This window comes from Rhinoraja longicauda, chromosome 4 (genome assembly GCF_053455715.1).
Source record: "Rhinoraja longicauda isolate Sanriku21f chromosome 4, sRhiLon1.1, whole genome shotgun sequence".
Lineage (NCBI taxonomy): Eukaryota > Metazoa > Chordata > Chondrichthyes > Rajiformes > Arhynchobatidae > Rhinoraja > Rhinoraja longicauda.
The window spans coordinates 48215023-48230591 of NC_135956.1; the positions used below are offsets into that span (position 1 = coordinate 48215023).

General features: G+C 45.4%; 1 protein-coding gene across 2 annotated transcripts in view; it reads left to right on the plus strand.

Moving 5' to 3' along the window:
• Window positions 1–15569, plus strand: part of galr1a (galanin receptor 1a) — a 52093-nt gene that overhangs the window by 22159 nt on the left and 14365 nt on the right. The window contains exons 1-2 of one of the 2 annotated variants that reach the window (XM_078398630.1): window positions 14068–14186; window positions 14605–15257. In XM_078398630.1, coding sequence (XP_078254756.1) covers window positions 14613–15257 — 645 coding nt within the window. In that variant the 5' untranslated portion in view covers window positions 14068–14186; window positions 14605–14612. Of the gene's footprint in view, window positions 1–14067; window positions 14187–14604; window positions 15258–15569 lie in introns of those variants that run through there. The other variant, XM_078398629.1, reaches the window with a different exon arrangement.

Here is a 15569-nt window from a genome sequence, read left to right on the forward strand (position 1 = left end):
ATGTTAGGGAACCAAAAGTTCAAAGAAGTAGAAGAGATGGTATCGGTATTAATAACGTATATAAAGATACATTATTAATACCAATACCATTTCTTCTACTGTGAAAATAAAAGAAGCTGAATTCTAACCATTACCCAGGGTAATTTTACCCCAGAGTGCTGAAGGAAGTGACCCTGAAAATAATAGTGCATTGGCGGTTATCTTCAAAAATCATTTCTGCGGTGGAGACATTTCTGCAGATTTTATGATGGGAATGTGACTCCACAAATTAGAAAAAGGAGGAGAAAAGCAGGGAATTGAGGAGCAGTAAGACTAATACAAGAAACACAAGAAAGGGAAACACGAAGTGCTGGAGTAACTCAATGAGTCAGGCAACATCTTGGAGGGAATGGCTAGGCAAGAATTTGGGTCGGGACCCTTCTTCAGACTGACGAAAGCATTGGTGGAATTGGATAAAATCAGCGTTGGTTTACAGGAGAAATTGTACTTACCAAAACTACCAGAGTCTTTCTGAGGATGGGTAGAGAGCGGGGAACCAGTGGATGTGTTGCATTTGAACTTTCAGTAGGCATTTTTATAAGATGTTGCTGTGTAAAACTATTGCACAAGAGGCTGGGGATAAGTTACTGGCATGGATTGAGAACTGGTTGGAAGGCAGAAGGAATTAACATAACTTTTTTCAGATGGCAGGCAATGGCAAGTGAGGTGCTGCAAGTGAGGTACTTGGGCCCCAGCTATTCACAATATCAATGACTCAAATAAGGACCGAACTGTAACATCTCCAGTCGACTATTTGCAAGCAGGAAAGCAGAGGTGGAGGTGGTGTGAACAGGGAGAATTATGAAAATAGGCATCAATGTTTGGGTTTACATTTATGATCAAACTGTTTTCTCTATCTTGAGTCTGAAGAAGGGTCCTTACCCGAAACGTCACCTGCCCATTCCCACACCAGATCCTACCTGACCAGCGGAGTTCCTCTAGCACTTTGTGTTTTGCTCAAGATTCCAGCATCTCAAGTTTCTTATGTCTCTGTTGTTGTACTTCGTGGTCCGGTACTTGTTGTACCTTTGTTGTGACTCTGGAAGGACCACGAGTACACATGTTTAAGATGTTATCATGGTGGAGCTTAACTCCAGGCTGTTTATTCCAAGGCCGCCTGGATCCAGAGTGACCGCCTAATCACACCCATCACTTATATACACAGCCATACAAAGTAGTCCTTGGATACACAAAGTAGTCCCAGCAATATCACAACATCCCCCCTGTCTTATATATTACAACATCCCCCTTGTCTTATATAAAATTGGTTTCTTTACCATTCGAGGGCTAAAATATATTTAACAAACAAAACCAAAACACCATTGCTTTTCGCAAACAAAACCAATAACACAACTAAACACAATTAAACACAATTGCTTTTTTCGCCATCATGGTGGTCACTCCTCTGCGGAATTTCACTCATCGCCGGGTGGTCACTCATCTCCGTGTGGTCACTCATCTCCGGGTGGTCACTCATCTCCGTGTGGTCACTCACTCCGGGTGGTCACTCACTCCGTGTGGTCACTCCACAGATATATACATTTATACAAAAGCATCAAATATAATACATTAAGCTTTCATTACACAGATCACTACACAGGTCATTAAACACAAAATATTCATTTTGTTCCATATCTTCCCCTCAAGAAGACGTGCTGTGTAGATGAAACGTAGTGTAGGCTCTAGATGCTCCACCACCATGATTTGCCTGCCACTGATGGCCTCCCACTGCTGGGCTGGCACTGCTGGGCTCCCACTGCTGGGTTGGCACTGCTGGGCTCCCACGCTGGGTTGGCACTGCTGGGCTCCCACTGCTGGGTTGCCACTGCTGGGCTCCCACTGCTGGGCTCCCACTGCTGGGCTCCCACTGCTGGGCTGGCACTGCTGGGCTGGCACTGCTGGGCTGGCACTGCTGGGCTCCCACTGCTGGGCTCCCACTGCTGGGCTGGCACTGCTGGGCTCCCACTGCTGGGCTGGCACTGCTGGGCTCCCACTGCTGGGCTGGCACTGCTGGGCTCCCACTGCTGGGCTGGCACTGCTGTAAATCGCGGTGCGCTGGCCCTGCCCACAAGTGCTTTTTGGCAGCTGCCGTTCAACTTTTCGAACGCGCTGCCGCTGGCCCCGCCCACAGGTGCTCCCGGCCCCGCCCACAGGTGCTCCCGGCCCCGCCCACAGGTGCTCCCGGCAGCTGCCGCTCAAATTCGAACGCGCTGCCGCTGCCTCGGGCCCAGGGCCGTCCCGACTCTACGGTCGACGCGCCTGGGTAAGTATTTAGTGCCTCGGCCTTACCGGCCGCTGCACCTCCGCGGGTGGTCGGTCCCTCCGGTCGCCGCACACCTCCGTAGGTGTCGGTCTCCTCCGGGGCTCTCCCGGTTGCCGCACACCTCCGTGGGTGTCGGTCTCCTCCAGGGCTCTCCCGGTCGCCGCACACCTCCGTGGGTGTCAGCCTCCCCCGGTCGCCGCACACCTCCGTGGGTGTCAGCCTCCCCCGGTCGCCGCACAGTTCCGTGGGTGTCGGTCTTACCGGTCGCCGCACACCTCCGTGGGTGTCGGTCTTCCCCGGTCACCGCACACCTCCGTGGGTGTCGGGTCTCCCGGTCTTTCCGGTCACCGCACACCTCCGTGGGTGTCGGGTCTCCCGGTCGCCGCACACCTTCGAGGGTGTCAGCCTCCCCCGGGGCTCTCCCGGTCGCCGCACACCTCCGTGGGTGTCGGTCTCCTCCGGGGCTCTTCCGGTCACCGCACACCTCCATGGGTATCGGTCTTCCCCGGTCACCGCACATCTCCGTGTGTGTCGGGTCTCCCGGTCTTCCCCGGTCACCGCACATCTCCATGTGTGTCGGGTCTCCCGGTCTTCCCCGGTCACCGCACATCTCCGTGTGTGTCGGTCTCCCGGTCTCTCCCCCGCGAAGCAGTCGCAGGCTTCTAATCTCGGGCCTACACAGGTGCTGGGGCGCGACGTGGGCCTACACGCACCGCCCCCAGCAGCTTGCAGCGTCACGTCGGCAACTCGGCGCCGACTACTGAGCAGGTACCTATACCAACTCACACTGGCCCTGTCGGGATGCACTCCAAACGTCCCGTACCGAGCTGGAAACTTTTCTTTTGTTTTGTTTCCCTTCAGGGCTTTTTTTTCTTCTTTTTAACCTTTTCTGCTCGGGCATGCTTCATTCCCTCCCTAGGCGAAACACCAAACCGCTGCCACCATGTTGTTCTTCGTGGTCCGGTACCTGTTGTACCTTTGTTGTGACTCTGGACGGACCATGAGTGCACATGTTTAAGATGTTATCATGGTGCAGCTTGTACTCCAGGCTGTTTATTCCAAGGCCGCCTGGATCCAGAGTGACCGCCTAATCACACCCATCACTTATATACACAGCCATACAAAGTAGTCCTTGGATACACAAAGTAGTCCCAGCAATATCACAACATCCCCCTTGTCTTATATATTACAACATCTGTTTTCACTACCTTGCTGCCCTAAGGATGGATTAAACTGTAATGGTCTCAGTGCGGAAGATTACATTTGGTTCATATTACAGATGGATTTCACATCTGTTGGGGAAATGGTGAAAGAGCACGTTTAATTGCACTTCTAGTTCAATGAAAAGCACCTCAATGTAGCAACATAAAGAGATAACTAAAAGCTTAGGCAAGTGTGTAGATATTAAGGAAGATGGAGGAGCTTTATGGAGGGACATCCAGAGCGGAGAGTCTTGCGAGAGGTAGGCACAACTGTTAATTATGGAGAGGGAATTTGGATGTCCAAATTGGAGGGACACAACGTTGACAGTTAGTAGATGAGTATGAAGGTGGGCGGGTGGGGGGGGGAGCGATGAGCAGTTGAAATATGAGGCCACATGCACTTTAAAAGCATCATTAATAGAATTGCAATACAAAGATTTACAATACAAAGGGCAACCTTTCAGCCCATTGTATCTGCACTGACCGTAAAAGAGCTTTCCAAGATAATACTGTCTGCCAGCACTAAAGTCAGAGTGTCATAAAATTATACATTACAGAAACAGGTTCACTTATTCCAACTTGTCCAAGTAGTCTATCCAAGTTTGACCCGTTTACTTGCATTTGGCCCATACCCCTCAAAACCTGTTCCATCCATATACCTGTCCAAATGTCTTTTTAAACATTGTCATTATATCTGCCTCTGCACCCTCTTCTGGCAGCTCTTTCCAATATACCCACCAACCTCTGTGTGGCAAAGATACCTTTCATGTCCCTTTTGACTCTTTTCCCTCTCATCTTAAAACGTTACCGATTCTGGGAAACAGACTGCCCATCTTATCTATTCCTCTTATGATTTTCTATGTATCTATAAGGTCACTCTTCATTTTCCAGTGAAAAATAACTCTCCCTAGTTTCCCCTTATAACTTAAGACGTCAGTCCTGGTAACATCCTTGTGAATCTTTTCCACACCCATTTCAGTTAATGAACATCCTTCCTATAGCAGTGCGATCAGAACTGCGCACAATACTCCATGTGTGGTCTCATCAATGACCTGTAAGTTATAACAAGACATCCCAACTCCTAAACTCGATGTCCTGACCGATGAAGGCAAGACACCAAATGCCTCCCTTGCCACCCTGTTGATCTGGGTCACCACTTCCAGGGATCTACTTACCTGTATTTCTAGGTTTCTCTGTTCTAAAACACTCTCCTGTGCCCTGCCATTTATTTTAAAAGTCCTGACCTGGTTTGAATGACCAAAATGCATCCATAAACTTGCAATTATCTGAATTTAGTTCTACAGGTTCTGGTTTTTCAAGTACACTTTCAAGTTCATTTTGACATTAGAACAAAAAAAGTCACAGATGCTAGAAATTCAAAACAAGAACAGTAAATGCTGGAAGCACTCGACAGATCAACAGCATTGGTGGGGCGAGGAGCAGTCGATGTTCCATGACCCTTCATCAGAACTAGCAATGTGAGAAAACAAGCCTGAGTGGGAAGTGTAGAGAAGGAATATCAGCAACTGGATACAGACAAAAGTTGTAAAGGAAACAATTACTTTTAAAAACTGACAGTTTGGATAGAAGAGAGAAATAAAAATGAGACAGTAATAAGCAGTCACTTTGAGGACAGAAAGTAAAAAAGAAAGTGATTACATGAAATTGTTAAATTCAACATGAAGTCGAGAAGTCGAGAAAGCTGCACATAGACGATTGTGTTAATATTTGGTCAACCAGTGATAGGAAGGATGTTGCTAAGCTGGGAGGAGTGCAGAAAAGATTTACGAGGATGCTGCCAGGTCTTGAAGGCCTGAGCAGTGCAAAGAGGTTGGGCAAGCTACGACTTTATTTCTTGGAGTGCCGGAAGCTGATGGGTGATCTTGATATTGTATAGGATCATAAGGGGGATAGATAGGGTGAAAGGACAGTTTTTACCCGGATCAGGGAAATCAAGAACTGGTCGCCTTGTTGGCCTCTGTAAATTGTCCCTGCAAGGAATGAGGAGGGTGGAGTAGAAGAGAAAGTGAGGTATTACTTGAAATTGGAGAATTAAGTATTATTTGCGTGGACCCACAAAATCCAAGCCGTAAACAAAAACCACTCCCAGGGCAGCTTAACACATGGATACAAAGCTGTATTTTTCAGATATTGAAGAATATTTTCACCTCACAGGCACAGTAATGAAAATCATAACAAAATCTCATTCTTGGAATGGTTAGCAACCTGGTAATTTCCCTTTTAAGGCATTATTTATTCAAACATATTACAACCACATAAACTTTAATAGCATTCTGGTTATGATTTTGGACTAATGATCCAGGAAATTTGGCCCGCTGTGGACCGTCCGGTGCGGCCTGCAACCACAACAGCCTGACTGCGGGCGAGGACAGCAGGAGAAGGGAAAGACATTGTGGCCTTCCATCACAGTGAGGAGAGGACTGGAGGAGACTCACTGTGATGGATGTTTCTTTTTTTGTGTGTTTTTGGGGTTGGGTAATTTTAATGCCTATTTAATGCTTTTATTGTTGGACTGTGTTTTGGGGGTTTTGGGGTTGTGTAATTTGAATGCCTATTTAATGCTTTTATTGTTGGACTGTGGGTGACCGAATTTCGTCCAATATTGGATGACAAATAAAGCTATCTTGATCTTGATCTTGAAATAAATCCTATTTAGTGATTTGATCTGCGAAGGTTTGAATGTATCATTAATGGCAGTTATGCAGCCAACAGCTTGCTGTAAAAGCAAATCTGACTCACTGATTCTCCTTGGGGAGGGATGTCTGGGTGTCTGTGATCCAGAATCGCAGCAACATGGTTTATTCTCAGCTTTGCTCTGAAATAGCCTCTGAAAAAGCTGTTGCCACCATTTCTCAGATCATTATGGACAGGCAAGAGAAAAATAAATGGCCGGTGATCCTTGGAATGAACAGCCTATTTTTCTGCCATTAATACAGCAAAACAAAACACGGCAGACGCAGGAAATCTGAAATTTAGTATTTAGTAGCTCATATAACATTTGTGATGAAGGATACAGAGTTAATGTTTCAGGTCGATTATCTTTCATTGGAAATGTATGAAGAATCAGTGTATTTTAATCTAACACGGTAATATAATCTGTATTATGTTGAATGATTTAAATTCATTTTTAAAGAGAAATTTTCCTTTACTCATATTTATCTCCCTCTATTTGAACTTCAAACAGATTAACTTGGATAAACCAGCAAGATGGCACCAAAATCAATAACATCACCTGGACAACCTAGCTCTCACTCTATGTCAGTTTTTCTGTTAGTTCTCTCCATCCCTCCCATTCTCTTACTTTAAAATATGCTTGTATTCTCACTTTTCGAGTTCAGATGAAGGATAAGTAATTTGAAATATTATTTTTTCTCTCTCTCCACAGACGCTGCCTGACCTGCTAAGTATTTCCATCTTTTTTTTAAAATTTCAGATTTGCAACAAATCTTATTGTACTTCAATTAAAACAGCGGTACTTGGTTATACATCAGTAAAAACATCATGATTTGGACTGTTATTTTGGACCTTGGCACTTGATCATAACTTATAGACCTCAAGAGACTGCAATGTGCACAAGCACCATTGAAGTGTGTCTTGAAGCGCTCTCTTGGAAAGAGAGTTTGGAGAGTTGATACATGTTCTGTTTTGGTAAATAAAATTCAAAAGGTATCATGTCAGGAGTCAATTCACTTCAGCTTTTGTCATCCTGTGCTGAGAATTTCTAGCAGCTTCACAGCAAGAGTGTGTGATCTCCATACAAGGCACACTGCAACCGTGCTTGTACTTTCAGCAGGCTGAGGTCTGCAAACTACAATCAAGGGTCAACAATTGAATTAATGAAAGGCATAGTACTCAGAGCAATCATTAGTACGTTTTCTAATACCATGATTTTCCACAGAAAAATACAAAAAGCCTTTGATTAACGAGCGGTGCGGTGAAAGAGGATATACAATTGTTGTAGTTTGCTTGAGCTAAACAGGTTTAGTTTTAATTTTAATTTTGGAGATACAGCAAGGAAACAGGCCCTTCGGTTCACGGGGCAGACCATCAATCACCCGCTTACCCTAGATCTATTTTATTCTACTTTCTCATCCACTCCCTATACATTAAGGGCAATTTACAGAGGCCAATTAACCTACAAGGTGATGGACAGTTAAGCTCTGATAATCTGCCATCCGACATCATAAGTTCATAAGTGATTAGACCATTCAGCCCATCAAGTCTACTCCGCCATTCAATCATGGCTGATCTATCACTCCATCTCAACCCATTCTCCTGCCTCGTCCCCATAACCCCTGACACCTATCCTCTACAAGAATCTACCTATCTCCGCCTTAAATATATCCATTGACATGACCTTCACAGCCTTCTGTGGTAATGAATTCCACAGATTCACCACCCTCTGATGAAAGAAATTCCTCCTCATCTCTGTAGACAATAGACAATAGGTGGAGGAGATTCGACCCTTCGAGCTAGCACCGCTATTCAATGTGATCATGGCTGATCATTCACAATCAGTACCCCGTTCCTGCCCTCTCCCCATACCCCCTGACTCCGCTATCATCAAGAGCTCTATGCTCTCTCTTGAAAGCATCCAGAGAATCGGCCTCCACTGCCTTCTGAGGCAGAGAATTCCACAGATTTATAATTCTCTGAGTGAAAAGGTTTTTCCTCATCTCCTTATTCTTAAACTGTGGCCCCTGGTTCTGGACTTCCCCAACATTGGGAACATGTTTCCTGCATCTAGTGTGTCTAATCCCTTAATAATCATGTTTTTTTCAATAAGATCCCCTCTCATCCTTCTAAATTCCAGTGTATACAAGCCCAGTCACTCCAGTCTTTCAACATACGACAGTCCTGCCATTCCGGGAATTAACCTAGTGAACCTACACTGCACTCCCTCAATAGCAAGAATGTCCTTCCTCAAATTTTGAGACCAAAACTGCACACAATACTCCAGGTGTGGTCTCACTAGGGCCCTGTACAACTGCAGAAGGACCTCTTTGCTCCAATACTCAACTCCTCTTGTTATAAAGGCCAACATGTCATTAACGTTCTTCACTGCCTGCTGTACCTGCATGCTTACTTTCAGCGACTGATGAACACGGACACCCAGATCTCTTTGTACTTCCGCTTTTCCTAACTTGACACCATTCAGATAATAATCTGCCTTCCTGTTCTTACCACCAAAGTGGATAACCTCACATTTATCCACATTAAACTGCATCTGGCATGCATATGCCCACTCACACAACCTGTCCAAGTCACCCTGCATCCTCATAGCATCCTCCTCACAGTTCACACTGCCACCCAGCTTTGTGTCATCTGCAACTTTGCTAATGTTACTTTTAATCCCTTCATCTAAGTCATTCATGTATATTGTTATTAGATGCGGGCCCAGCACTGAGCCTTGCGGTACCCCACTAGTCACTGCCTGCCATTCTGAAAGGGACCCATTTATCCCTACTCGTTGTTTCCTGTCTGCCAACCAATTTTCTATCCATGTCAGTACCCAACCCCCAATACCATGTGCTCTAATCTTGCGCACTAATCTCCTATGTGGGAAAGGATCGTCCTTTTATTCTGAGGCTAAGACCTCTGGTCCTAGACTCTCCCACTCCTGATGATTCAGCGTCAGGCTCATCAGGTAATGTTTTGTAGGCTCCAGTGAAACTCACTAGCCTACAATTACTTACTGGTCCCAGTGTCCCCAGGATTCACTGGTTCCAACATTATTCCATCATGTACTGGCCTAATGTTCTTCTACTCTCCTAAAAAATACCAAGTTCAGTGGAGAACTTATTATACATGGATCACAGTATATGAGACATCATTGAAAATAAAACCTATTTAAAAATATGTCGGGGAATTATATGAATAACATCCAATAATCTGGAAAACCTGTTAGTCCAGCTCCACCAAAGTCCTGAGTGTGACGAATGATCAGAGAACATTGCGCAGCAGTTGAACAGCTGCCTCTCAGTGCCGGAGATGCAGGTTACATTCTGGCTAAAGGTGCCGTCTGTGCAAAGTTTGTATGTTCTCCCTGTGATCGTATGGGTTTTCTACGGGTGCTCTGGTTTCCCCTTACATTTCAAAGACCTGTAGGTTGGTAGGTTGATTGGCTTCCGTAAAGTTCCCCTAGTGTGTAGGATGCAAAAGTGGGATAACATAGACTTTGTGTATGGATGATCAATGGTCAGCGTGGATTCAGTGGGATGAGGGGCCTCGTTCCACACTATATCTCTAAAAAAAAACATTGAAATCTAACATTTTGGGTAACCAACCTCAATACACCCACTCTCGGTCTCCTCTCTTGTTTGTGCCATATCTGGATACATATCTATTTCTTCCTTTCCCCTTCCCCCTTCCACCTATATTGCTTCCTCTGGCTTCGCATTTCATGCCCCTACTATCCTTATCTCGTTATCACTTTTTAATTTTTCATCTCTGGTTTTGTCCATTCATCTGCCAATAAAAAAACCCTCACCTGGCTTTGCCCTGCCCCCACCATTCTTCCAGTATTCTCCATCTTACTGCTGTCAGTTTGAAGAAGGCTTCTGACCTGAAACGTCACCTTGACTATTGAAGAAGCAGCTGAGGTTGATTGGGTCGGAGGAGCTCCTACAGTGATGTCTTGGGACTTGGGATGATTGATCTCCAACAACTATGCAAGTTTTCTTCGTGCAACGTGTGATCCCAGCCATTGGAGTGTTCCCCTCAATTTCCATTAATTTCATTTTTACCAGGGCTCCCGTTGGCCACACTCAATAAAAGGTTGCCTTGACATGAAGGGCAATCACTCCCTCCTCATCCCTGGAATTTAGCTCTTTGATCCATGTTTGGTCTGAGGCAGTGCTGAGATCTGGAGATGTGTGGTCTAGCATAACACTGTGGGCAGGTTAACCATGAGTTCAGGAGGCAGAGTGGTGCAGAGATTAATGCTGCCGCCACACACTTCCAGCAACCTGAGTCTGATCCTAACACAAGGTGCAGTCGGTGTGGTGCTTCCACTTTCTCCTTTGACCAGATGGGTTTCCCTCACAGGTTACCCTGTGGTCTACATATCTACATGGATAGGACAGGTTTACATGGACAGGACAGGTTTGGAGGAATATGAACCAAGCGCGGGGCAGATGGGACTACTGTAGCTGGGACATGCTGGCAGGTGTGGGCAAGTTGGGCCGAAGGGCCTTTTTCCACATTGTATCACTCTATGACTCTATGACATGCATCCATTTACTCCTACATCCCCAAAATATGCTAAATAATACATTTATTAACCATTGTAAATTGCTCCTGATGTGGGTTGGTGGCTGGGAATGGAGATCGTGACTGATGAGATCGCTCTCGGAACTAGCATGGATTCATGGGCCTAAATGGTCTCCTTCCATGTTGTCAAAAAAAAGTGAAGTAAGTGCTGCTTGGCAGCACTGTTGATGACACCTTTTTTTAAAATCATTTTGCTGATGATAGTCAGGACTGTAATGGAATACTTTCCACTTATCCGGATGAGTAAGTGTTAACAATTCTCAAGAACTCCATTGTGGACAATTTTGCACATGAGTAATTTCTGATATTATTGGGCACTGACCATCAGATTCCAGGACAGCTTTTCCCCTGTTGTTTTGAGACTCTAGAACAGACCTCTCTTCCGCTAAGGATGTAATCCCAATCTACCTCATTCCAGACGTTGAACTTTTGTTATCAGAGCTGCTTCTGTAACTGTAACATTATATTCTGAACTGTGTAGGAAGGAACTGCAGGTGCTGATAGACATAAAATGATGGTGTAATCAGTGTGTCAGGCAGCATCTCTGGAGAAAAGGAATAGGTGGCATTTCGGTTGAGATCCTTCTTCAGTCTGACGAAGGGCCCCGAACTGAAACGTCACCTGTTCCTTTTCTCCAAAGATGCTGCCTGACCCGTGGAGTTACTCCACAATTTTGTGTCTATATTCTGAACTGCTTATTTTCTCTTTTTGAACACATTAGATGTACCCTTGTATAATATGATTTGCGTGAATAATTTGCAAAACAAGGTTTTTCACAGTAACAATAATAATCCAATACCAATGGGTAGCACAGAGGTAGAGTTGCTGCTTAAAGCACCAGAAACCTGTGTTCAATCTTGACTAATGGTACTGTCTGTAATGTGTTTTATGTTCTCCCTGTGATCACGTGGGTTTTCTCCAGGAGCTCCAATTTCCTCCCACGTTTCAGATATACAGATCTGTAGGTTAATTAGTTTCTGTAAATTGTCCCTAGTGTGTAGGATAGTGCTAGAGCACGGGGTGATTGCTGGAAGGGACAGACTCAGTAGGCCGATGGACTGGTTTCCATGCTGAATCTCTAGAGTCTAAAGTCTAAACCATTATCAAGTATTTTGGTTGAAGACTGGGATCTGTTATTCTTGGTTCTTGGTTCTTGGTCCTCCAAAATATTCCAAATGGAATTTAAACTGGAGGTGGTGGAGTGTGGACTTAAGCAAGAAGGGCTTCTTGGAGAAGAAGAGCTACCTTAAATTTAGTTGAGTTTGGTTGAGTAACTAGAGTAGGGTGAAGACTATTCCATGCTTTAATTGTGCGAGGGAAGAATGGATTGCCATACACATCTGTCTTGGTAGCTGGTATCTCGAATTAAATCGAATGCCCTCGTCTGCTCCAGATAGGTTTGGGTTTGGTGTAGATGTGGTAATCTATGTCGAGCTGACCATTTAATATTTTGTAAAAACAGGTCAAGCGGTGGGCTTTACGTCTGTCTTGGAGCAGGTTCCACCCCAATGAATTTAGAAGTTTGGTAACACTCGCTTCTCTCTCATAGGTATTTGTAACAAATGGAGCTGCCTGTCTTTGGGCACGTTCGATGGAAGAAATGTTTCTATTTGTGTATGAGTCCCATGCTGCAACTGCGTAGTCCAAATGAGGTCTATCAAGGGTGAAGTATAACCTCCTTGATTGAAGTTGAACAATGATAAAAGTTGCATCTCAGAAAATTTAAGACACCTGTTGCTTTCACTGTTGCATGATGAATCTGACCCTTCCAACGTAGATCGTTCTGTAATTTGATGCCAAGATACTTGGTCTGTTTGGATTCTTCAAGGGTGGCACCCAGGATATTATATGTTTCGCCTGGTTTCCTCCTCCTGTTGGCACGCATGGTTTCACATTTGGAAGGATTGAACTGCATCCCCCATTGTTGTGACCACGCAACCATAGTATCGAGATCCTGGTTATGGTGGAGATCTTGGAAGAAGGATCATTCACTTGGCATTCTGGCTGAAAATAATGTGCTCTACTGCCTCGTCTTCAACACTCATATGCTCTGCCCTGCCAGCGATGAGGCAGGAGCTTCCTCCTCCTTGTAGCATTTGATTTGCTGGCAATGGGTGGGGAAGAAGACTTCTGGCATGCTGGCCTTTATCAATAAAAAAAAAGAGTATTGAAGCTGGGACATTTTGCTGCAGTTAGACAAGACTTTTGTGAGGGAGCATTGATGGTATTGTGTTCACATTTAGTTATCCTGCTCTTGGAAAGATGCCATTAACCTGAAAGGAGCGAAGAGAAGATTTATAGGGATGGGGGCCTAACCTATTAGGAAAAGTTGGGCAAACAGTGATTTTTTCCTCTGTGCAAAAAGATTGAAGAGTGATCTTATAGAGATGTATAAAATCCAAGGGGGAATAGATGGAGTGCATGTGCAGAGCCTTTTTCTCAGGTACGGGGAATCAAGAACAGACGCCATAGGTTTAAGGTGAGAATGGGTAAGATTTAATAGGAATATGAGGGCCAACTTTTAGATCTTGTGTCTATATAGAACGAGCTGCTAGAAGAAGTTGACAAAGTACAATAACAATATTTAAAAGACATTTGGACAGGGACATGGACAGGAATGGTTTAGAGGGATATGGGCCAAACACCGGCAAAAAGGTATTAGCTTATATGGGGCAGAGAAGAGTTGACCTAAAGGGCATGTTCCTATGCTGTATGACCCTATGATTCCAAGAACTTATTTAGTTGTAACAGCAGGGATCAGGAAATGTGTGGTATAAATATGAATCTGCAGCGGTAAAGAATATATAGATTTTTTTTTGTCCCTGATAGTGTGTTAATTGTCCTATACACATATCAACTACATTCCTTCCGCCAAAGTAACATCCTTATAGTAACATGTAACATGTTGCCACATGCGGCTGCAGGCAGAAGATAGGAAAGTTCAATGAATTTTTATAACTGGTCTGCTGTACAATTTTACCGGATAGTATGCACTGCAAAGCATTTCACGGTACCGAGGGATATGTGACAATAAGGTATCAATAAATCATTGCATTGAATCATTCAATGAATTAGATGTGATATTGAAAAATATTAGACAACACTTAAGGGGTTTCCAATTTTAAATGTTGTTCCAGTTGAGGCAATTAGCTCTCTTCCTCTTATAATTCCACTTTAAAGCCCGAGATAGTCAGTGGCAGCGAAGAGAGTTTGAATGGCGAGGAGCGTGAGGTTGGATGAAAGTGTCAGGGGCACTGAAGGGCGTGGGGAGGGATGTACGCGAGGAGACCTGCGCTCGGTTTGCAGCGCCGACACCGCCTTTATAAGGGACTGTGCAACTGAAAATCGCATCGCTCCCTTGACTGCAACTCAAATACAGAAACGTCGAGGTAGGCAAAGTAAAATCTTCGGGAATGAGTTGGGCAACGCAGAAAACTCCCTGGAATAAGAGGAGGAGGGACGTCGAGGCTGAAGCCACAAGGAGACAAGAAAGACAGAGGGGGGGGGGGGGGGGGGGGGAAGAGAGAAAGAGAGAGAGAGAGGGAGAGAGAGAGAGAGAGAGAGAGAGTCTTAAAGGAAAATAGCAAATACAGGAGATCGGGGGGGATTGCCTGTGAATTGAACCTGAAGAAAAAATGAAAAGGGATTGGAAGATAATTAAACTTGCATTCGACCGCGCCAACTTAGAACAACTTTGCAAACCCCTTAATGATGCAAATGTACTGATAGTCTCGGGAAAGGCGCTGTAAACGTTGCAAATATTGGAAGAGTTAACGGTGCTGGTGATGTTTTTGTTTCCTTCTACAGGTGCAGGGATGGAGCTGAACCAGAGCAGTGCGGGGTTGAACCAGAGTGGCGAGGTGACAGGAGAGAGCTACGAGACCGGCACGGACGGTTTCATCGTCAGTTTAATCTTCAGCCTCATCTTTTGCGTCGGAGTCGTGGGCAACTCCCTGGTCATCACGGTGTTGGCCCGCAGTTCCCCGCACAAACCACGAAGTACCTCCAATATCTTAATCCTCAACCTCAGCATCGCCGACCTGTCCTACCTTCTCCTCTGCATCCCCTTCCAGGCCACTTACTACATCACGCCCCATTGGGTCTTTGGGAGCTTTCTCTGCAAGTTTGTCCACTACTTCTTCACGGTGTCGGTACTGGTCAGCTTTTTCACCCTCTCGGCCATGGCTGTGGATCGCTACATTGCCATCGTCCACTCCAGGAAGTCCCCGTATATCCGGGTGGCCAGGCGCACATTGATCGGCGTGTTGCTCATCTGGTTGCTGTCGTTAGCCGCTGCATCGCCCGAAGGGTACAATTACATGCTGATGTACAAGAGTGGCTTCGGTCCCTTCTGCTGGGAGGTGTGGACCGTCCTCCTGCACAAGAAAGTCTACAAAGTGGCCACCTTCGTGGTTGGCTACATACTGCCTCTGCTTCTCATCTGCTACTGCTACGCCAAGGTAAGCCATGTGGCTGGTGCCAGTCGCTTGCAACTCTCATCTCCTTCCAGCTGGCGTCGGGAATTTGCTACCAGAGATGGTACATGGGCGGGTGCTTGAAGAGTTGTGACTTACTGGGCTTTGGATTTGGAGCAGCCGAAGATGCAAGAAATTGAATGGCCCTTTTCTCCGTTGCATATTCTATGAGCAAGCTACCCCACCAATCTGGCAAAACACAAAGTGCCCGGGGAACACAGTCAGTTGGGCAGCATCTGTGGAGGGAAATGGACAGATGATGTTTCGAGTTGGAACGATTCTTCAGACTCACGAGGG